Raw genomic sequence first — 23,308 nt, 5'->3', positions numbered from 1 at the left:
GTGGGAATGTGGGCCCGAAGTCAGGAGCGACGCTCCCCCCCAACCCGGATGAGGTATAACCGAAACACGGGTGTTGAAAGCCCCTTTTCTTTGCCTTCTGCTTTTCCGAGCCGCAGGCACGCTTTTGGGCAGCATACTCCAGCCTTCTCCGGTAACCGTGAAGGCTGCAAACCCACTCTTTTCCCACAGCAAAAGCCGAGATCCCTTTCAAGTGTCCCTCCCTGCCCGGTGCCCGAACCGCCGGACGCCCGCAGAGACATCCCACAACGTCCGAGCGGGGCAAACGGCAGCCGAGGGCAACCGCGGCCCCGGCCCGGGGGGGGCAGGCCCCGGGCACGGCTCGGGCCGCCGGCGGAGGCCCCGGGGTGCTTGGGAGCTGCGCTCCCGCCCGCCCGAGGGAGCGGGGACAGCTCGCCGTGCGGCTGCACCCCCTACAGACTGCGCGTGCACGGCCTCTATAGCCTGCACTGTGCCTGCGCCCAGCTGCTACAGCCCGGGCCCGGCCCCCATAGCTCGCACTGGGCGCCTGCAGCCCCCACAGCCTCTGCCTGCTCAGCCGCTACAGCCCGCAGGGTGCCCGCCCTCCCCCAGAGCCCGCGCCGGGCCCCGCACCTACAGCCACGCCTACTGCACCCCTACAGCCTGCGCGCGCCCACCCCTCTGTACGGCACGGCGCATGCGCGCCCTCACAGCTCACCCCCCCCCATGCCCCCTGCGCAGACTCGCAGGCACCAACCCGCGCATGCGCGCGTCCCCCAGCACTTGCAGGCCTCCGGTCCGGCAGGGGGCGCTGCGAGGCGGAAGCGCGCCGCCGTTTCCGCCCGTCGCGGCTGAGTCACTGGGCCGCGCCGCCGCCTGCCCGCCGCCGCCTGGAGCCGAGCTGCCCCGTCCCGTCCCGTCCCGCCGCCATGCCGCTGGAGAACCTGGAGGAGGAGGGGCTGCCCAAGAACCCCGACCTCCGCATCGCCCAGCTCCGATTCCTCCTCAGCCTCCGGCCCCGCGCGCCCGACCCCGCCGCGCGCGACGAGCTGATGGCGGCCGTGCGGCTCCACAGTGAGTGCGGCCTGGTCTGAGGGGAGGGGGGGGTGTCTCTGTCCGCCTGCGGGGTGCAGGGGAGCCTCTTCCTCCCCGCGTGGAGGTGGGGAGGCTCTGTCTGTCTGTCCAGAGGCGTGCGTGTGTAGGCGAGGAGCCGGTCTGACTGTCTCTGTTCATTTACCCCAGGGGCGGTCTGGGGAGGGTCTGTGTGTACACGTTTCCCAGATGGAGGGCGTCAGTCTGTCCCTGGGGCATGGACAGTCCGAGAGCAACGGGGAGGGTGGCTGGGGATTAGGGGGTGTCGGGAGGGGTTTGGACATATCAGTGTGGTGCCCTGTCTGCAGCTTTGCCCACCGTTAGCATCGTGCTAGTGTTTTAAAACGCACGAGTTGAGCACCAGGGTCCACTGCCTTCAGAGTTGGATAAATAGTAAGGAAAGTGCAAATGGGAGAGGTGTAAAGAGAGCAGTGATAGAAAGGAGTCAGCAAAAAGTGTGACAGGCAAGGCCTGCTGAAACACTGGCTCTGTCGTGTCTGGATTTAATAGGTACCTGATCATAGAAAGGATGCAGCTGGCATTCACAATCAGTCGTGTTGTCCTTCAGTGCTCTGCTCTAGAAACACACACAAAGTTATTGCAGCAATTAATAGCAGAAGCCTTTCTGGTTTTCTTTCAGATATGGCTCCGTATTATGAAGCGCTCTGCAAGTCTCTGGAATGGCAGATAGACATGGATCTGTTGAACAAAATGAAGAAAGCTAATGAGGAAGAATTGAAACGTCTTGACAACGAATTAGAAGATGCGGAAAAGATCTTGGGGGAGAGTGAAATCCGAGATGCAATGATGGCCAAAGCTGAGTACCTGTGCAGGATCGGGGACAAGGTTGGTTCATGGCAGAGGCTTTACAGGCTCATATTAAAAACACTGCATCGTAATCCCCTTAGCTAAGCAGGTTCCAGCGAGCGCTGGGTGACGTACAGTGCATTTTCTCTATGACACAACTCAGACATGGGTGGGAGATAGGGAAGGGTGTTACTGAAATTTAAATTATCTAGAAAAAAACGAGAAGGCTTTAAAACATTTTTTTCTTGAAAAGGGAAAAAGTTATTTTCCATTTGCAGATGTTATTTTTCACTTTCCTTGCGTCTTTAGACTTTTCTAAGCTATTTACATAGTGCAACTTAATTTCAAGTTACAGAGTAGATTTTCATAGTCCTTAGACTTAAAAGTTATATGAGCATCAGCTCTTTTAACTTGATTTAAACGGATTCTTTAAGATTATTCAGAATGCATAATGTTAAAGTTCTGTGGGAAACCAACAAAGTCATGACTATCAGCAGAAGACAGCACCTGTAAACGCGTGTACTTACAACAGACATTTTGTAAATGTTCTAGGTGCTTTTAACATTCTTACAGTAGAAAATGCTATCTTATTAGGAGGGAGCTCTGACTGCGTTCCGCAAGACTTATGACAAAACTGTGGCACTGGGACATCGTCTGGATATCGTGTTCTATCTTCTAAGGATTGGCTTGTTTTATATGGATAACGACCTCATCACACGGAACATTGAAAAGGCAAAAAGGTACTGCTTGGGTTGTTTGAGTGCACTAAAGCACTTTTGAGACAAACTGTAACAAAAGACATGGAAGATAAATACTTTGCTATCAAGAAATGACTAAGACTGGCTGTGAGACAGAATCACAGAATGATGGGTGGGTGTTACCTTGTACTAGAGAGCTTCCTATTCCTGCATTTTTTTTTATTTTTTTTTTACAAGGGGAAGAGAAAAGAAAGGTTAATATTTTGTGTCAGCTGTTTTCTAGCAGCTGACATGATTTGTATTTGTAGCCCACCCCCTGCTCCCGCTTTCCTGTTCTGTAGCTGTTAGAAGACGAATAACTTTAGGTGTGATTAGATTGTAAGATAAAGTGCAGTACTAGTGCCCCCCAGCTGGCTCTATAAAGTGCCAGCTTTTCCGGTAGAAGCAAGAGCCCAGCGTCAGCACTACGTGCTTTGGTGCAGCTGTCCTTCCTGCGTTTCCACTGCTGGCTTCAGTGTCTCCATGCTCCCAACATTTTGAACTTCAGTGGTTCCTGTAGCAAGCTGCTGTTTCCAGTCTCTTTGCTGGTGCCATGAGACACCAAGGCAGAGGGGGGCTTCCCAGTTACCATGTTCCTTGGGCAATGACTTTTTGTGTTGCCTTCTCAGCAGATTTTGTCTTGGCCTATGCTCCGGCTTATAGCCACATCAATTTTGTGTTAATACAATTCTTGTAAAGTGGCAAAATTTACATTTTTTCTATGCTGCTAGTTGGACGGCTTTGATTTTAGCAGCATAGGCAGTGGAAATACATTGCCGCAGCCGAGGCTGACAGTAATATTTACCTGCATGTCTCAAAAGACTGTTGTCACAACTTAAGAGGCTGTAAACTTCTCCTTTCAGTTGAAACTTGCACTGTGCAAAAGCATCTGGCCTCTCCTGTCCCAAGGAAGCTGCTTTCCTACCCCTGACAGGTGTACAAAGCCTGAACTGCTTAACAAGCTGTAACATAAAACAAGTTATTCTTTCTCTAATCACATGGTATCAGTTGATTAACTGTGTTTGTTTCATATAACTTAGTACATAATACATTTACATATGTAAATATTTATTTTTGTTCTATTTTAAGTCTAATAGAAGAAGGAGGAGACTGGGACAGGAGAAACCGTCTCAAAGTGTACCAGGGCCTTTACTGCGTAGCTATTCGAGATTTCAAACAAGCAGCAGAGCTCTTTCTTGATACAGTTTCGACGTTTACATCCTATGAACTTATGGATTACAAAACATTTGTAACATACACGGTATATGTCAGCATGATTGCATTAGACAGGCCTGACCTTAGGGAAAAGGTAAGGAAAGCAGATGAAAACACCGGTTCAAACAGACACAGCCTTTCTTTAACCTGTTTATCTCCAGGCTGAAAGTGATGGTATTTAAACAGGTTTGTTTGCTTCCAGGTTATTAAAGGAGCAGAGATTCTGGAAGTGTTACACAGTTTGCCAGCTGTACGACAGTATCTCTTTTCTCTGTACGAATGCCGTTATGCAGCCTTTTTCCAGTCATTAGGTAAGGCTGTGTTTTGTCCTACAACAGTATTTCAGGTGCTTCAGTTATTTGTTTCAGATCATACACAACTTCTGTGGAGTAGCTACAGTCTAGAACTAGAGCTACTTTATATATAAAAAAACCCCTAGAGTGTTTTTTTTTTAAAACAGTGACCTAAAATTTGCTGCTGTTTCATTTTTCCAACAAAGAAAAATTTCACACACAGTGAGCCTTATAAAAGGTGACATCTGATTAGGTGGAAAAGCATTTTGAAAATGGCTATGGAGCACCCACCATCTTACCTGAAGAGCCAGGTCAGATGGGAAAGCTTTGAAAGGTTTTATCTTTGAAAGAAGCTGTAGGACTTGCAGTCTAAAGGCCCTGAAATCTCAACCTGTAAAAGAAATACATAAAAAGTTTTCATTGTTGTTACCATTGGCTTTCTGTAAAAAGGGTGACACTGAAGAAAAGCTTTTCAGAAAACTCTTCGTTCTTGCCAGTTTTCAGACTGCTTGTTTTCCTTCTGTGAGATTTAGAATACAAGAAAATAAGATATTCAGAAAAAGCAAAGAAGAATCCTTCATTCTGTAGAAGACTAGGCCTGATGAGATTAAAAGCTATGGGCAACATTTTTCTATTGCTGGCCTTATTGCTAGCTGAGAACTAAAACTGTTAGGAGAAAAAGTCACTTCAGTGCCTGGAAATCCTTGTAACCAATTTAAGAGCCAGTACCAGAAAGTTAATCTCATTTCCTTACGTAGTTTTGCGTAATGACATTTCTTCAAGTAGTTAGAAAGTACTGCGTGTTTCCCAGCACCACACTGCTCCTGCGTGACAGCAGATCCCAGCGCTTGCCCCCGCAGCAGAGGGGAGACTAGCTCATACCTTGAAGGAAGGATTCCGTGTTGACAAACAGGGTCGTTAGCTTTGCCACAATATTGCTTGCATGTTATTACTGCTTCTGGTTCTAGAACTGATACAGATGATACAAACTTCTCTTTAGTGTAGAATACCTTTCATATCCTGAAGTATGCAAGAATACAATATAGTTATGTTCACACTGGTTACTTATTAACTGGTGTTATGTGTTTTATTTACATAACTGGTATTTTACATTTCTTAGAGATTACTGATTCATTTTCTTTCTTTTTCTTTTTTTTTTTTTCCTTTTCAGCTATTGTAGAGCAAGAGATGAAAAAAGATTGGCTGTTTGCACCTCACTATCGGTATTACGTACGGGAAATGAGAATTCATGCGTATAGCCAGCTCCTAGAGTCTTACCGGTCATTGACATTAGGATACATGGCAGAAGCATTTGGAGTCAGTGTAGAATTCATAGATCAGTAAGTTATTTGGCTTTTTAAGTTTGTAGAGATCTCACTTTACACCTTTTAATTATTTATAATGATCCCATTATGAATAAAAATCTTCGTCCTACGTTGATTCTAAACATGCAAAGTTATGTTTCTGTGGAAGAGCTTGGCTAAATTTAAGTGAAACTTAGGTTTCAGTAGAGAAAATAATTTGATTGCAATCTCTCATGACAAGTTTTCCAGTATTTCTTTCACTCTAAATGCTGTATGAGATACTAGTCTTTTATCAATATCTTTGTTCTTTATACTGCTTTATCTATTGATGTCCATGTGCTATGAAGCCTAAGACTTCAGAGGATTACTTAGTTCACAACTATGTGAAAACTTAACTGTTACAACTTTAGGGATCCACTTAGTTCTGCTTGCTCTCTGGACAGGATCTGATACTTTTCACTTGAATCAAACATACACTGCGGTCTCAATTTGCAATTCTTTTCTAGTGTAAAACCAACAGATTTAGATCACGATGAAAACTAACATGAAGTGAGAAATTGACTTTTACTCTATGTACATGAAACGCTTTGTTTCAAATGCCTTCACAAGAGTAATTCTTTCATAGAGAAGTTTCAGATTTTCTAACATGGGAAAGTGTTACAGAAGAATGAATACTGCTTGAAGTATTCAGAAATGAATTAATAGGTGTTTCAACAGAAACCAAATACCATTCCATTCAAAGGTTAATATATTAAAGTCATACTAGTTCTTATGCTTCCCAGTAATTTATTACTATTTGTAACTTGTCTTACTGTTGATCATGGGAGTATTTTCTTCTGTCATCAGTAATGTGCTGTAGACCATCAGTTGATTAAGCAAAATAATAATAATTTTAAAAAGCAGAATATTCAGAGCTACTAGAGAGTAGGGAACTATTAAGAGACTTTTCTAATGAATCAGCTGGCATGAAGATATTTACATCAGGGTAAATTCCGGATAGGCACACTACAAAACTGCTGCCTTTGAATTTGAAGGGTAGTTGGTGCTAAGCCAAGTGATAAATTACACTAACTCAAGTAGGATACTTTGGCCTGAGAAGAATATACTAAGACGTTTTGTACTCAGATTGCTAGAATGATTATTCTTGTGTGTATCGTCCAAGCTTTAATAAGATGAGGATGCATAAGATACCTTATGAAAATATATAGGCTGTTGTTTCAGAAATACAGTGTGGTGACAATGTTGTTTTGTAATAGCAGGTTCCATACTGCTAGGTCTACAAGTCCTTGGTGATTTAACCAACTTTTTTTTTTTCCTCACTTAGGGAGCTTTCAAGATTTATTGCAGCTGGGCGATTACACTGCAAAATAGACAAAGTAAATGAGATTGTAGAAACTAACAGGTATGCTACCAATTCCTAGAAATCATTTTTGACAGCCCAGTTGAATTCTATACGTTTTGATTACACTTATTACAGAAATGTAAGTGGCTTGGTATAAAACACATTCTCACTTCTAAACCTTTTCTTTTTCCCCCCACAATTCCTAGGCCTGATAGCAAGAATTGGCAGTACCAAGAAACCATCAAGAAAGGAGACTTGCTGCTAAACAGAGTTCAGAAACTTTCCAGAGTAATTAATATGTAATTTTTTAATGCAAGGGAATGCAAAATTTAGATGTTTAAAACATTTTGGAAGTAACCTATAAATATATTGTATAACTTGGTATACTGTAGGTTAAAAAAAATTACTAGCGAGCGAGGTAGTGTTTTTACTTTCCACTTCATTATGTAAACAACGTTCTCTTTTGGTGTATGGATCCCAGTTCATTTATTAAATGTATGATACAGTTGGTGATCTCTTGTAATATGCTTGGTTCCTTTACTTGACTGTGTATACAGTGTTCAATATTTAATAGCAAGGCAGGGTCAAGATCTGTGAACAGAGAGAACTAATGGCAATTCTGTGCTTGCTTTTTTAAGACATGTATTTGAATCAAAGGTGAAAAGAATTAGTTGCATAATAGTAAAGTAGCCAAAAATTTTAGTTGAGATTGTGCACTGTCCAGATAGGACAAACTCTTGTTACGAGAGGATTACAGCTTAAGGGAGAAGGAATAAGGATGAAAAAGACTGTGGTGAAGCAATAAAATAATATAACCATGAAAACTGTAAGGAGACTATAATTTGGGAACATCTTTAACTGAAGCAGCCTCTCCCTTAAAATGAGATTTTTTCCTAGCTGTTGAAAAGAAAGTCAGCACATTAGCAAAGCATTACATTTGAAATTACTTGCTCTGTTAGATTTGGAGATGACAAAATGATGGTAGGAACAGTGGAAGATACTGTTGCAGTTTGACACAACTGATCAAATACTGTAGGGGGTTACGATTGCTTTCTTTACAGCCGCTGAGGAATAAATGTTTCAAGTATGCTGCTGCCATACTGATGACACATGGTTTCTGGCCGTCGCAGAGCCTAGGGCAGCAGCTGTTTACCCTGCTCGCTTGGCTTGAGGTTTCTTTTTTCCTCTCAAAGAAAGTCTGTGACTTAGTTCTGTTAGCTGTTTCATGCCACTGCACTTAGCAACAGAATCCATTTACTGTCTGCAAGCATTAAAGTCACAATTAATAAAGTCGCACCAACAGGTAGATATACCCACAGAATGATCCTGACCTTTGGAAGCTACTGTGCAACAGCTAGGACAGCATGGAACTTCACATGCCCACTCCTCTTACTGTGCTGTCTTTGAATCACTGCCACCTGTCCCAGGTTAGGCTCCTCAGCTGAAATGTTGAGGGGCCATTAATACTCTCTATTGAACTGTTCTGAAACCAAAATGTGACCTAATGATTTTTGGTTTTCTTTTGCCACTTACTAGAAGCTGTTTTGGTTCCCACCCCCCCACACCCCCTGCCCAAGAAGTAGCTATTTAGCTAGAGTTCAAAGATTTAAATTTCAGTCAGTACTGATTAGAAGAAAATGTTGATCTTCACTTTCTTTAGAATAGTGAGAGTATTGAAAGAGAACCCTAGTTTGTTTACCATGTGGTCAGCTATTGATTCTATATTTTATATATTCACACACATATCACTTCTTATAAAGTTTTAATTAATTTAGGCCAATATTCAGACTTTTCAGAGCTGTAGTAATCTCTCAGTTTTTCTAGATCTGTTCCGTATCAGATAAAGTACAGCTAGCTAGGAAGACTTCTGTTCTGGCTGCCTTTTGGTAACATCTTTTCCACCTTCCATACGTGCAAACATTAAGCATATCAGAAGACCATACTACAGACAGTATGGGCCGTAGGCTTCACTGAGTTGAGGGATTTAATTTCTGGTGCACAGATGAATTTTCCTTTCCAACATATTTGTACTTGACCTGGCCTTAATTAACTATATCAAAGCTTCATGAAATAAATCTTAGTACTTCCATTCAGCTTATGTATTACCATATATATTTTTAACTGTAAGTCGAAGGGAATAAAACTTACTCAAGAAAACTAGGCTAACATAGGCTTCATTCACTCGAGAGAAATCTTGCTGCTCTTTTAGTGTAGGTAAGAGTGACAGGAAAAAAACCTAGAAATGTCTACTTTGTGAGGAAAATAATAAAAGTATTACTAAAGATTCTTAGTGTGCTGTCAGATATCTGCAGAGCTTTCAACTTTTTTCATGTTATTCGAACCACCACTATCATTGTGTGGGAGCCAAGCATTTTGGAACCCGATGTTCTCCGCTCGGGTGAAAAAGCAATGTTCAAAACAGAAGCGCACATACCCTACCAGAGCAAAGACCCCTTTAAAGATCCGATTTGCCTTACTCATTTTCTGATCTCAGCCTATGCCCTGCGAAGGAGAATCTGGGAGGAACCTGCAGAGCTTCTTGACAAAGCTGTTTGGGCCAAGACCTGGCAGGAAAGAGTCACAGCAATTTTACCTGAACAATTTTAAGGCTTTCTGCAGCAGTTCAGCGTCTCAGCCATGCCAAATAGTGGGATGAAACTCTGGACAGTTGTAGGGAAAAGCAATGCCTCCTGAAGTCCATGGCTGGATGCACAAAGCATAGCCAGAGCAGCTATTGACATTGCTCTCCTGAAAAAAGAAAAAAACCTAGTACCTAGCTTTTTTCCAAAGAGTAGGAATGCTGAGGGGGCCAGCATGGTCGGGCCTTGAGCTGATCAAGGGCATAATTTTTTCTGTTGTATTATTTTTAACTGCCTACTTCAATTTCCATGTCAAATAAACAGCGATAGGATTTCTACTTCCTTTAAACCCTGAAGTAACTTCAAGTTACCTTTCGCTGTCTCGTGGTCATGTTGGTTTTACCTTTGGTTATTTCATCTCATGATTTCCATTTATTTCACTCTGACTGTGAGTGGCACTCTAGACACAGCCACTCTTGCCTCGGTCTTGACACCTTTCCATGGATTTATAGTCCACATGCCAAAGTTGTACATTCTCTCTTGTAATTTAAGCTTGTGCAGTTCCTTGAACTAATGCCATTCTCCAATTTCGCTTGGGAAGGCTGACTTCATACTAGCAACAAGGTAACCATAATCAAACACAGAGTTCAAGATGCAGCCACACCACAGGGACACTTTCCACCTTGCTCTGCAATACGCTCACTGCCATTAAGCTGTGGGAAGGCAGGAGGGAAGGACAGGAGATGGGGTGTTGCAGGGTTTGTCAGTAAAACTCTGCTACAAAATCGTTGAAATCTAGTTTGTGTGCAAACGTTCTTTGGCTCACCTGTCTCTGCTGGCCTGCCAAAGGCTCCCTTTCTTCTCTCAGTGAAGAGAGTTTAAGGTCTAGCCTTGCAGACGAGAGAGAAGGCACTTGCTTTGTAAAAAAGCCACCTGCTGTGGACCAGAAGGGACACAGGTGAAGGGAGCTCAACTGCAAAATGGAGGACAAGGAAAACTTCCAGCGCTGTGTTGGAGAGCAGCTAAACTGAGCAGCAACGCACTGTCCCTGCTGATGCTGAAGAAAGCTTTTGTACTGATTTGGTTACAGATGTCAACTCCAGTCATTTCTCATGGGCTTGGACAAGGCTTTTTGACTGCATTTCTCGGGCCAGTTTTCATCCTTTGCAATAAAGTTTAGTTTGAACAACTTCAGAAAAGGTTTTTGAGATTCCCCTGAAGTTTGGTGGGCCAGAAAAAACAAAACCAAAACAAGCATATGCCGCTTTTCCACGACAAAGATCCCATGCTGCTCGTTAGGAACAAATCCAGCAGCTAATGCAGTTCTGAGCCAAAGCACTGAGAAAAGCATTCAGTCAAATTAAGAGTCCCATGGTGGAACCTACAAGCCACGTGTGTTTGATTATTTGTTGCAGCGGAACGTGATAATAATGAACCAACAGGAATTTGCATTTAAATAAAGCCAATTGCAAGCCCTTGTATTGGTTGTTTCAGTAGTTGGCGTAAATAACGGCGGCCACGGAGCCTTTCAGCCTACAAAGGCAACGGGTGTCAGGGCTGTTCGCTGTCAGCCTGGCCGTAGGTGGCAAGGGCACCGTGCCAGCTGCGCACCCCGGCCTCCAGAGCTGCATGTGCAGGACCAGGATTTTGGAGTTTTCCTACCAAAGGCAGGTTGTCACCTCTGAGCCCAACACGTCTCCACCAGGAGAAAGCCGACACCTTCGGGTTTGAAGGACAGGTCACCAGCTTCCATTTTAAATGCAAAGGGTATCGACAATATGCACATGTACACAAAAGCATACACACAGAGAACCTCCGACATCTGGATTTGCATTGCATGCGCCACCAGGCTCAAACTCCTTCATCTCCAAGTAGCTCTTCCTGGATATAAACTGGAGTATTTTCCTATGAGACAATCAGTGACAGGAGGGAAACTGCTTTCCATCCACTTCAGGAAGTCTGTGGTTAGTGGGCTCTACTCCAGCACCTGCTCGGAGGCATTTGTCATGACAAACCCCTTTACTGAACTGATGGAGTCGCTGGGAGAAGCGATAACCCACCGAGCAGCTCTGCTCTCTGCCCCGAGGTCAGGGCTCCCCAGCCCTGCGCTGCAGGGTGCCGGTGCTTGATGCAGCGAAGGAAGGGGAGAGGGAGGACACTCCAAACCTGCAGAGCTCCGAGATACCTCAAAGAGCTCAGGGTTATACAAGATAAATGCAACTTTTTCCCCTCTTTCTTCACCTTACCAGTTATAGGGGATAGAGAACGCTATTTTAAATGTGGTTAAATGCAGAGTTAATCCTTCAATTCTGAAGCAGACACAGACAGCTCAGAGCCACGAACTTGCCTGAATGCGATGACAAGCAGAGAGCTCTGCTCTGCGAGCTCCCATCTCCTGCACGCTCCGTGCTGCCGTCGCTTGTACAGCCCAGCACAGCCAGCTTCACTGCCAACAGCTTATAGGGCAGAGCAGACGTTAGAAACTGCTACTAGAAAAGAAAGATATTTGCAGGAAGGTGAGACAAAAAATAAATTAAAATCTTCAGTCAACGCAGAAGGGAAATGTAGAAATATTAGAAGTACTCTTTATAAAAAGACAAAGCAGAACCTGCTTGTTACCTGAACGCCATTATATCTTGTAGCATTATTGCAAATACTAAAGAAAATTTTGTTGTTAGTGTTATAAAAGGAAAAAGTAGAAAAAAACCCCAGAAGCATTGTTGCATGGATGTAACTATCCTATCCCACTTACAGGAGTTCTACCGGTCTTACAACCTGCTCCTCAGAAGTCATCCACCACATGCAAGTCCCGAGTCACATGCAGAGAAAAGCCTGCAGGAGTATTTAACCTGTTGAATTCACACACTGGATCTTTAAACTGTGAAAACATTGAAGATGCTTTTTTGGGAGGAAAAAAAAAAAGAAAAAGGGGGAAACATGATCATTCAACATACCACATTTGGGGTTGTAAAAGCTGCTTCTCATTATTCTATTTAGAAAACAATATAAAGCATGAACCTTAAGTAACACAACATCCTTTGCACCAGAAAAATACTGCGGAGTTAATACAGGCACCTCTCAAACACAGGTACCAAAACCCCGCAGTACGTAAAGATCCGATCCTGCCGGGCTGGCGCTGTAGCCGCTCTCGCAATGCCGAGGTACAGTGACAGAATTTGACCACCTCCAGTTCTCTGAAATTAGTTCACATAGGCACCGATACAGGTAATGTTTTCCTTTAATGGTGAATGATTTTATAATGAAGCAGAAACATATATTATATTCCATGCAACCAACCTCATTTATTGAAAAGTCCTAATTTTATTGCCTTGTTTAGTAACATGTTTGTTCAACAAACTAATCTTTTTCATGAAGCAAAGCACAACTTTTTCTTATAAATAGTATAAATTATTTTATTTACAGAAACTTGTTACAAAACAAATAGACTATATATTTATTTTTCTTTTAAATATCCAAAGTAATTTTTCTATCCCATGACATTTGTTCATGTACTATACAGCAGCCAACACAGAGTTCAGCTGATCAGATGCTCTTGATTATGTATACAAATTATCAAACTATTCACACATTTTACACAGGAGATTGCTTTTAGAACCAGGCTCAACACCGAGCAAGATGCTTTCAAGGCCTACATTCACATTGACATTATGTAGTGCTCATTTTAAAATTATCTTTAAAACGTAAAATATCTTGCACAAAAGGTAAAAATTATTATTTTCTGCTGAACAGTGAAACATTTAAGAATCTTTCTAAGCCCAATTCCCTCCTCCAGGACAGAATGAGTGAAAGACGAGAGAGAGATTCCTTGGCAAGAGAACTCTTACAGGAAGACAACTGCCTTAGAAATGTCATTTGGAAATCACATCTTTACTTTTTAATGGTTTTAAAAGGTACTTACTTGGTTTTTTGTTTGCTTTGTTTTCCTGGAATACCAACTATTTAAACATTTTCTAAATTATTTCATTTATGAATTAATAACCCCCTCTCCCTCCCCACCCAAAATGAGACAGTTAAATAAACTGCTGGTTAAAACCATATTTCAAACCCTTGGCATTATATTAAATATGAGTTATCAATGGGATTGTTCCAACACAAGGTACTCTAATTAACAGATTTCACAAAAGTTACCAGCATCATTTGCTTTCTTTTGTCAACCCATCTCATTAATTTCATAAAATATATGTATGTATGTGTGTGTATATATATACATGCACACATACATACATACACGCACACATACACTATATATAGGTGGAAAAAGCAAGCTCCAAAATTTCAACTGAACATTCAAGTCTTTTAAGGAGAAGCTGTCTAAACAGTCCAAGCTTAAAACTAGTTATATCAGGCACTTTCAGTTTTTCCATTAGTTTTAAACCACATGAGACCCACACAGATGCGCACACACACACACGCACACAAACACTAAAAAAAGAGAAGCAGTGTGTCACTTAACTAAATGTAGTCTTCTGGGAATCAGGCAACTGATAAGCAATGCCGTATCGACCATTTCAGCTCCAATCCTGCGCTCGGGTTCCCGTGGCAGAACCCGGCCACAGGACCCGGGCAATAGTTCGCGTGTATCCACTCCCAAGACATGAAAAGGGACACAGCTTTCACAAAATGGAGGCATCCCTTAAGTTGCAAAGTAGGCATGTTAACTATTGGCTTGGCAGTGAACCACTTCAAATTATAAAAAGGTATTTGCTTTTTTTTTTTTAATTAATTAATAAATAAATACTAGATGATCTCAATTGTACCAAAACTGGATATAAGAAAAAAAGACCTGTGCAAAAATACATATTTAAATATGTACAATCAATTAACAAAATATGTCTTCTGAAATAGGGATACTTCAATATTTATAATAGAACAAGAAATTCCAAAATAAAGATACAAAAGTATGTTTTTTTTCTTGTATAATTCTTTGTTCATCATTGCAGCAATTTTTTAGGTTAAGAAAACTGCAGGAGTCATAACGAGAAGTTGGAAAGACTATAAAAACTGTATCTCTTAAATTAATACCAAAATCTGTCTAGAAACAACCCAGCCACTGCAAATTCAATTTTGCAAGGAAAATTAATTTTAAGCTTCCTTAATTATTTACAGTAAGAACTATGTGACAATAAAAGCTTCAGGAACAATGTTCTGCTTATAACCAAGACCTAAAACATAGTATTTAAGCAGGTCTATGCTCAAGGGCAGACAGAATTTACGATGTTCTAACTCTTTACTCCCAATGGCTTAAACCCACACGACGCAGGTGACTGCAGACACTGGCTCTGTAAGAGCAGCGATCAGGAATTCACTTTTTAGCACGTCTGCATGCTATCAAAGGAGCACGAATTTGCTGTTTATGCTTTCAGATCAACAGAACCTTAAAAAAAAAAACCAGAGGAGAGTTCGATCACAAACTCGCTAGCATTCAATCTTGCCAAATTTGTGTTTCCTTTACCTTTGTGTCTATCAAGAGTCAAATTGCACTTGTGACTGATGCTATCCTGAAGTGGAAGCTCTGCCCCAGGGACTTCATCAGAGCGTGGATTTCACTCCAAACGTGCAGGATTTAATACACTTGAATTTCTCTTTGTGGCATATCACTTTGGTTCCTTTTACGTTAAACCAATCACAGTTCTAACAATCCTTTCAACAGGGCATCTTATTAAATATGAATCCTTTTGTTCCTGAAAAGTTGTCTTTTTTTTTTTTTAAAGTTTGCATAATAAGTGTCTCTAGTACGTTGCTTTCTCAGTGTGATCTTTTGTATCAATTCCAAGCTAAAGTGTCTGCATAGAGGCTTCTTGTTGTTTTGCTGTATAACAATGATTTCGTAGCAAGTTCAGGTTAAACTGAAAGCATCGTTAGGTAAACAACTAAGCAACTGCTACTCAGAGTGGCTTTGGATTCCCTGATGTACTACTTGCCACCAGAACTGGGGAGAAGGCTGGGCTACGCAAACAATTGGACAGGCTCAGATTGTCTCTTCTCAGCAATAGCTGGTGCCCCTTTAAGGCAGAAAAAAATATCTTCTTTGTTAGGAATTTGTTTTCCTTTGCTTTGCCTCTTAATAAAAGTTTAGTCAGTTTTGAGACTTTACCTGATGTTTAAAAACTTAACAGAAACATCCAGACGAATCAAATCATAATACAATAAGCCCTTTAGCAGAATTCACTTTGGAGGTGTTTTGAAGCAAGACAAAAATATTTCATAAAAATTGACTGGACTATATAAAACTGTGTAAAGCCCGCTTTATTCATAAAGCCTGGATAGGTCTGGGGTGCCTGTGATGCATACATCTGCACTTTACGGGGAACTCGGCTGTCAAACTGGTGCTTATTCCAGAACTTTGAAAAATAATCTTATGGAGTGGTCAAAAGTGTAACATGTTAAGGATTTAAGTTACACAAACAAGGCATAAAGTAAGTGACTTCTATGTTTTTTAGAAAAAACTTTAAATACTTTGAATAGTTAGTTTTAAAAGGGCTATTTTCTACAGGCTGGAAGGCAAATCCAGCCTAATTTAACCAATACAGTTCTTATTTTTTTTAAATAACAAAGGCCTATGGTATACAGTATAGGTCAATAAATACGTTCTTTGGGCATATAGTTTTAGAGGTTATTTGCCTTTGTCCATTTGATGGTTTCGGATTTTTTAAAAAACAAAATTACCTTCTATTTTCTTCTGCAATTAAATCTTACTCAAAAGAATAGAAAATAGGTTTTGTATCATGCAAGTATGACATTTTTATACTTGTTTGAGGCCATCACTCAGAAAACAAGTTTTTCTGGGTTTTGTTGGGTTTGTTTTGTTGTGGTTTTTTTTTTTAAAACTCCTGATAGCTTCTTATCCCAAATTACTTGCAAAAGGCTGGGCAAAACACAGACTATTTTTTGAATTGTGCTATTTTCATATTCCATTAAAGGAACATTGCTATAAAAACACTAAAGCCATATTCCCTTCTTGAGGGCTTCTTTCCGTTGTGCCTCACACATTTTTCCCCCTTGTTGCGGGGTCCTCTCCATTGACGGTGTCCGTCTGGTTAGCTATCACCTACAAAAGACACCATCAGTATAAAAATAAGTCCACAGTAATGTTTATTTCCCCCCAGAAAAACATTCGTTTGCCCAGCCAATCTATGTCAAATAGTGGCAAGATGATGTACTCCTGTAAGTAAAATCTCACAGATTTGTAGCAAACAGTCCAGACCACTGTTAACACTGATAAGAGCAATTATGTGGCTGAACTTCATCCAGTGTCCATTTCTAGTATATTCGCTGCTACAGACATGGCTTCAGGGAAATTCCTTGTTTAAGTGACAGTCCAGTAGATTTCCACACCTGAGGACCATGGGAAGTTGGGAAAACTCAAGGCATCTTGGAGTCCAGAAATCCAGATGGAGGTTTTGCTTGTAGTGAAAATTGTCCAGTTCGTTTCTCACCACGGTGCGTTCAGCTATCAGGGACGTGCCTTTGGCTTTTGAGCAAGCAAAAGAAAGAGAAGGATGAGTGAGCCAGGCTGGTATAGCAGATGTCCTTAAAAGACATTTTCTTCTGGATAATGAGAGCATATTTTGGGGAGAATCAGCAGGCACAACGCAACACCACTAACGTGGATGGCTTCTCCGAGACTTGACAATTCTCAAGCTAAAGCTCTTTAAAGTTATAATGGTTTCAGACATGATTTCCTTCCTTAATTCACTCAAATTATATTTCTCCTTTATTTATATTGCATAGTGGAAATAGTAACTATTAGATAAGTCTAGTAAACACAACATGTGGTGAAAATCTTCCTCTATGGCTGAAACTGAAAATTCAGAAACCATTCCAGAAGAGCTCTTACTGACCTCCTAGCTCTCCAGGTGCACAGATTTCAGGTTATTAGCACCAGAGGAAACAAAATGTTTCTTGGGGTTTCCATCTCGAAAACTCTAGTTCTAAAGCTACTCTCTAAAATTCCATCTTCTATACTCTCCTCGAGCTGTATCAAATTATTTTTACCCCTCCAAGTGATCCTCCAAGCTAATTTGAATAGTATTATTAAGAAGTCTGAGCTACCAGTTTCTAAATTGTCTTGCATGCTAATCTCTCAAGAACTTTTCTCCCAATACACTACTTGTCCAGTGTGATTTGTTTAAAAAAAAACAAAATCCCAAAATAATTTTTAAAATGGGATCTTACGTGTTCATAAGATCTGCTACCTTTATAGTAAATCTGTTTGCTTTACCGACTAAAAACGTTTCTATCTTATAAATAACATTTAATCTTGTTATTACTAAGAAGTTAGCCAATGACACCTTGGGATAATAGGCTTATTTTATCACAGTATCACAGTTCTGTTATCAGCATCATTACGTTCCACTTTGTAGAATGTTTATTACTGACACAGAAACAAAAAGTCAGGCTGAGACATGCAGCTCAGTTCCACGGCTGGCAAGATTTACTTTTAAAATTATTATTTTTTTAAAATGTGAGGAGTGAATTTCATCTGAGAGCAATTCGCAGGCAAAATCTAAGGAACCTGGAATGTCATATTTAAGGTTATTTTAAAAAAGAAACCTACACTTTATGAGTGTTTTTATAAAAATCTTGTGTAAATGTACTATAAAACCACTCAAAATGAGTAGTGGACAAGTAAGAGAACTATATTTTACTTGAATAGGACCTGGAATTGGCTAGCTAATAATTAAGAGAACACATGTAATATAAGCATGTGAAGAGGCATGTTCATATTGGCTTAGTTAGAGACAAAGTTTCATACCTGATGAAAAAGAGAATTGTTCATCAGTCCTTGCGTCCCTGGGATTGCACCGGTGTGTTTTGTGTGAACGTTGTTCACTGATGTCAATTTGGCAACTTTGTTTGATTTGCTGCTGCTGCTGCTGCTGCTGTTTATGCTGCCTGAACCAGGTGAGCACTTTCTTTTCTTTCCTATTAATTTGTCAAGGGAAGTATGCGAATGTGAAAAACTGCTGTGTGAATTTACAGTCAGCTCGCTGGACTGATGAACAAACGGCCCTAAGGAGAGCGTGGAGTCGCTGCTGTTCATCATCACACTCATTCTCTTTATCGATTCTGCAGGGCTTCCAGTCGGAGGACCCCTCCCTGATTGGTCATGTTTGAGGCTAACAGAGTTAGCTTTGCTAGTCATACAGTTGAGGCCAACGCTGTGGGACGAAGCTGTCACCGATGGATGATAGGAGGTCCCAGAGTTTCCAGAGTTAACCACACAGTTTTTTCTAAAGGACTCCGTGGAATGAGAAGGTGCTAGCAGTGCGGAACTGTTTTTACGCTTCTTTCCTGAGCCGCTGCTGCTACTGACGCTGCCGGTACTGTTACAGGTGCCACTGCCAGCAGAAGATTCCTTAGGTTTAAAAGATTTGCTGGATTTAATTTTCTGAGGTTTGCTGGGCATAGGTGAAGGTACAGAGGAAAGCACTGTAGGTGTTGAAGGGGATGAAGACACTTGTCTTGATTGCATACTGCAGACAGGATCCACTGCACCCAAAGTAGCAGGATTGGCATTTAGTGTCGTTCCATGTGATGGTACCGATTTATTATTCAGAGACACACAGGAAGGAGATACCAATGCTGGCGATGACATAACCGTGGTGGGTAAGAGGAAACCTGCTGCACTAACACCATACTGTGAAGCAGGCATGGAGTTTGTCCGATGTGGTGCACGAACCGATGCTGTGTTACTAGATGCCGGAGGAATTTTCCTGCAGGTGGAATGGAAAAACAAAAACCTACATAGCTACCATTCTTCAGAATAATACCCAGCCTAATAATGCTACATTAAAGTGATTGTATCTTGAAGTTGATTAATGCCACTAAAATGTTTTATTAAATTAATAGTTAATTGTTGCAAAAAATGTAAACCATGGACTATCAACCTTTGATCCAATTAATCTGAACACAAGATTACTGTTCTTTAACTAGAATCGCAGGTTTCACGTGTTTCTACAAATACCAAGAAGAATAAGCACCCTTTCACTTCTACTCACTTCCACATCTGTGAATTAAGATGCTTCTCCAACATGAAGTCAAGTGCACATCGAATATGGTTCCACCGCTTGTCAAACACGTAACAACCTCTTCCAATTTGCCGACTACCAAATGTGCAAAACTGAAAAGACAGATTATTGGCATTTTCTGCTTTCAGTAACAACTCTCTGAATAACAATGCACTTGTTTATAAATAAAATATTGCTAAATGAATATGCTTTTAGATGTTTAAATCAAGGACAAAAACAGAGATTAGAATTTGTATTTCTATGGTATAACAACTATTTTAAATTTTTGGCCTTTATATATTGTGATCATTTTCTTCCCATCTGATACTCCCATACTTATGACCAAAAGCAGTGGTCAGATTCGAATCCCTCTGATTAAACAGGAAAGGACAGTAGTGTGTGTTTCTGAGTGTGTATAAAAACATAATATATATGTAACATCTACTGCTGAGGAGTTATCAGCTATCTGCTCATAGTCTGTTTTTAAAAAAAAGAGATAATTTGATATAGGCAATAAAGCTTGTGCTTTTAGTTAGACTAACTAGCTTTTGTCAAGATTTAAATATTAAAACAAGACATTACTGCTACCTTTACTGTGATGATTGGCACCTTGAGTAGAAAAAAGTGCTTGTGAAGGGGGGGAAGTCCAATTAAAAAAAAAATCTCACCAAGGCGGCCCTGTTTACATGTCCTTATTCCAAAACCACAGCCCTTTAGAACAGTTATGCATTTAGTCTTCAGTATTTTGGCATTTTTGATTTCTTTTGGGTTGGGGAAGTGAGAGGTCCAAACATATTTCTTTAGCACGTTTACTTTGCAACTATAGTTACACCTTCACTGCCTACTAGGCAACAAAGTAATTTTCTTAAAATCTAGAAGAAGAAAAATCACATACCCAACAGAAAACCACCCTTAAAAACCCCAAGTAATTTGTTTACAAGTTCAGAACCAGTGAGAAACCAAGGTTAACTTTTACTTAAAACGTACAGCGGCTGGTTGAGGATGATGACCTGAATAATGACAATCCAGTTTTTCAACAGGCTCTTCTTTTTCATCACATTCTCCCTCATCACTGGATAACCGAGATGCTGGCTCAGCTGCAGGCAAGGGAGGGTGCGGGGACTCGTGGACAGAAGGAGACTCGCTAGGGGCATTTCCACTGTGCTGGGCTGGACAGCCTGGAGGCCTGGGCAAGGCAAGTGGTAAAGGTGTTATTAAACTAAGTCTAGTTAAAAATTCCAAGCTTAAGTGCTTATTATTACTGACAGAAGGAAATCTACATTAACAGATTTCTGATATTTTCCATAGTCTCATAACACATCTACCGAGAGGAAGGACAGGAGGTATGGTACCCCTGGAAAAGCAGCATTGCCCAATCGTTGCTGAACCGCTTTCATTGATGCAAGTCAGCTCTTACTATTTCAAAGACCAAACCCTCCACGCTCTGAGTTGCAGCTCAGCATGTAATGGCTAATTGCAGACAGTCAGTCACCAGGCCTAGAGCAAGAATACTGCCCCGTCCAACAGATCCATATCGCTCTTTCAAAATCCACCTGATGAAGCTACCAGTACTAGTTTCATACCATTGGATCTGCAGATTTTCCTTACCTTGGAAGACTGGGGGGGTGAGGTTTAGGTTTATTAGGTAATAAAGGCTTTGATTCTGTAAGAGTAACTCCATGAGAATTTTGGTGCAGCTCCTGGGAAGTTTTAGTAGGTGAGGGATGTGGTTCCCTGAGAGGGGGCATCTGCTGATGATGATCCGAATGTCGAAGAAGTTCCTTTTCCCTGGTTTTGCTTTTGTGCTCGGCTAATAACACATCAAATCGTTTTCTTCGACCCTGTACAGCCCTCCGCTGGGTTAAGGAATGTGTCTGCAAAACCATGAATAAATCATTAACCCCAGGCTATTAGATTTGTGGAAATTAAACACGCAAAACATGTGTCTAGAGCTCTAGAACAGAGAAAATCATCACGCTCGTGGTTTAGTAAACAAATGGAAGAATGACTCTGAAAACAAACTTTAAAATTGCTTGGTGGATGATTATATCCCTGTCTAATACAAAATAACAAAAACCAGCAACTGAGTAAAAGGCTTCTTTCAAATTTCTTTTTAAAAAATAAACTGCCAAAGTTCTTATAAGGTTAAGACTAGAATTGAAAATCTTTTTTACAACAATATTTTAATTGCCAACTAGTGCACAACCAAAAATACTAAATATTTACTTTCACTTATGAAAATATTTAACACAGTGTTTAAAATCAGACTTCTAATGGGAGACATGAAAAATATTTATGAAATTACTTTTCTTCCTTCTATATACTAATATATTCCTTGAAAACTAATGTAATCAAATAGATATTAAGGAATGCAAAAAAATACAGCAGAATCCACAGTCAGACAGAACTCAAAGTCCTTTGAGTGTCCCAAATGCTACACATAGTAAGATGTATATGTGTATATATGGCACAAATTCTAGGTAAAGTGAAATAGATGGAAGTTATTTTTTCTGAATTGTTAAAGTCACATACAATACTTTTTCCTATGGCATAAAATGTTTGATTGGGTTCATTTTAGTAGGTAAAAATTATCATCACATAATTCAGACACAGATAGCAATTCCAAAAAATATTTTGAGTAGGTATAATACAAGCAATTGCTGAGAAACAATTTTACTTTCTTTCTCTTTTACACTTTGGTTTGCCTAGTTCTCTTGTAAAGTGTTGAAGCTTTTCCCTCCTCTATTAGCAAAACAATTGCCTCCCCCCTGTAATTCCAAAAGGGCAATGTGTTCAAGTTCAGTTCCTCTGGGTCATTAGTACCAGCTTCATTTACCTTTGTTCTGTAGGTGGTTTATTTACCAGATGCTTCCCCTACTGACAGTTTAGCTGCTTTGCAGGAAAGTAGCTAAATATTACACAATTGCAGGGGATCTGGATTTTTGGTTCCTTGGGACTAAGTGATACTCCTCTGTCCCCCAAAACTTTTGGGCCAGAGGACACATTTCATCTGACCAAAAGTTTTTATGGATTGTTTAATTTAGAGTTTGACCTCTAGGCATACTCCGTGTCATTTTCAGAAGACTCATTTCTGAGTTGGCTGTAGTCATCAAGCAGCATTAGCATTTACACAAATACCTCCTAAGTATCTGCTGCAGACTCTGCTGGGCAGAAAGGAGGGGGGGTGAGAGGGAAGGAGCTTGATTTCTTTAAATCCTGCATAAACAAATAAGACTTTTAATGCTTATGAGGAATTTTAAAATTCATGATCTACGACCCAAAGATTATCCCCAAAAAGAACATCATGCTGGCCCCCTACCGACATGTGGAGTAACATAATCTGTCCCATGTCAACATCCATGTTTAAAGGGTTTATACAAAAATACAAATCTCCAAGTTACTTCAAGAAATATGGTTTTGAATAAATAATTAAACAACTTTGAAAATAATTCCTTCTTGGTTCTGGGCAACGTGTTTTGAGAGCTACCATTTACAGTGGTAATTACTGACAGCAAAAATTTGTAGTTTTCTGTTTGCTGTCATCTTCCTCAGGAAATTGAATTAAAACTTTACATGCTCTTATTCTCATTAAGATATCCTACCTTGCATGTCAAAGACCTAGTACAAGGTTTCCTGGTTTCCACATCAATGACACCACAGTATATATCAGGATCAAATTCTCTCTCTGTCAAAGGTACACAGTATAGAAAAGTTATCAAAAGGCCTTTTGAAATACTAACATTTATTTTCATTATAAAAGTTAAGCATATTGGAAACTGTTTTCAACTGTAACACAGGCAAATGTAGAAATAAAAATGCACAATAAAATTGTATAAATAAAATTTTCTATACTCTCAGCAAGATTACGGTGTGCTGAAACACGGATCTCAAGTCTACAAACAGAATGGAGAAATTTACAGCTGTAAGGG

The 23,308-nt window shown here is 40.6% G+C and overlaps 2 protein-coding genes across 4 annotated transcripts in view; one reads left to right on the top strand and one right to left on the bottom strand.

Annotated features, from left to right (window-relative positions):
* The first annotated feature begins 908 nt into the window (after positions 1-908).
* PSMD6 (proteasome 26S subunit, non-ATPase 6) lies at positions 909-7,282 on the top strand. Of its 2 annotated transcripts, none has more exons than XM_059823140.1 (8): positions 909-934; positions 1,710-1,917; positions 2,473-2,618; positions 3,705-3,924; positions 4,033-4,141; positions 5,295-5,463; positions 6,752-6,829; positions 6,976-7,282. In XM_059823140.1, exons 1-8 carry the CDS (start codon positions 909-911, stop codon positions 7,070-7,072), a joined length of 1,053 nt encoding a protein of 350 aa, XP_059679123.1. In that variant the 3' UTR covers positions 7,073-7,282. The 2 variants fall into 2 exon arrangements, with proteins under 2 accessions (XP_059679123.1, XP_059679122.1); XM_059823139.1 differs by having other exon boundaries at positions 909-1,053; positions 1,712-1,917.
* Positions 7,283-16,260: 8,978 nt separating this feature from the next.
* Positions 16,261-23,308, bottom strand: part of ATXN7 (ataxin 7) — a 60,479-nt gene continuing 53,431 nt past the window's right edge. For both annotated transcript variants that reach the window (XM_059823117.1, XM_059823118.1), the window contains exons 6-11: positions 22,982-23,064; positions 20,988-21,253; positions 20,367-20,565; positions 19,371-19,492; positions 18,125-19,085; positions 16,261-16,840 (exon numbers count right to left, since the gene is read on the bottom strand). In XM_059823117.1, coding sequence (XP_059679100.1) covers positions 16,823-16,840; positions 18,125-19,085; positions 19,371-19,492; positions 20,367-20,565; positions 20,988-21,253; positions 22,982-23,064 — 1,649 coding nt within the window. In that variant the 3' untranslated portion in view covers positions 16,261-16,822. The remainder of the gene's footprint in view (positions 16,841-18,124; positions 19,086-19,370; positions 19,493-20,366; positions 20,566-20,987; positions 21,254-22,981; positions 23,065-23,308) is intronic.

Source organism: Gavia stellata, chromosome 12 (assembly GCF_030936135.1).
Source record: "Gavia stellata isolate bGavSte3 chromosome 12, bGavSte3.hap2, whole genome shotgun sequence".
NCBI classification, from domain to species: domain Eukaryota; kingdom Metazoa; phylum Chordata; class Aves; order Gaviiformes; family Gaviidae; genus Gavia; species Gavia stellata.
Note: the sequence above shows the minus strand (reverse complement) of the source record. Positions and strands in the feature narration are given on the sequence as shown.

Excerpts from the sequence above, each read along its gene's own strand:
- PSMD6 (XM_059823139.1), top strand. The coding sequence starts at position 909 with ATGCCGCTGGAGAACCTGGAGGAGGAGGGGCTGCCCAAGAACCCCGAC. Across the intron at positions 1,054-1,711 it reads GGCGGCCGTGCGGCTCCACA|ATATGGCTCCGTATTATGAA; the intron begins GTGAGTGCGGCC and ends GTTTTCTTTCAG. Across the intron at positions 5,464-6,751 it reads AGTGTAGAATTCATAGATCA|GGAGCTTTCAAGATTTATTG; the intron begins GTAAGTTATTTG and ends TTCCTCACTTAG.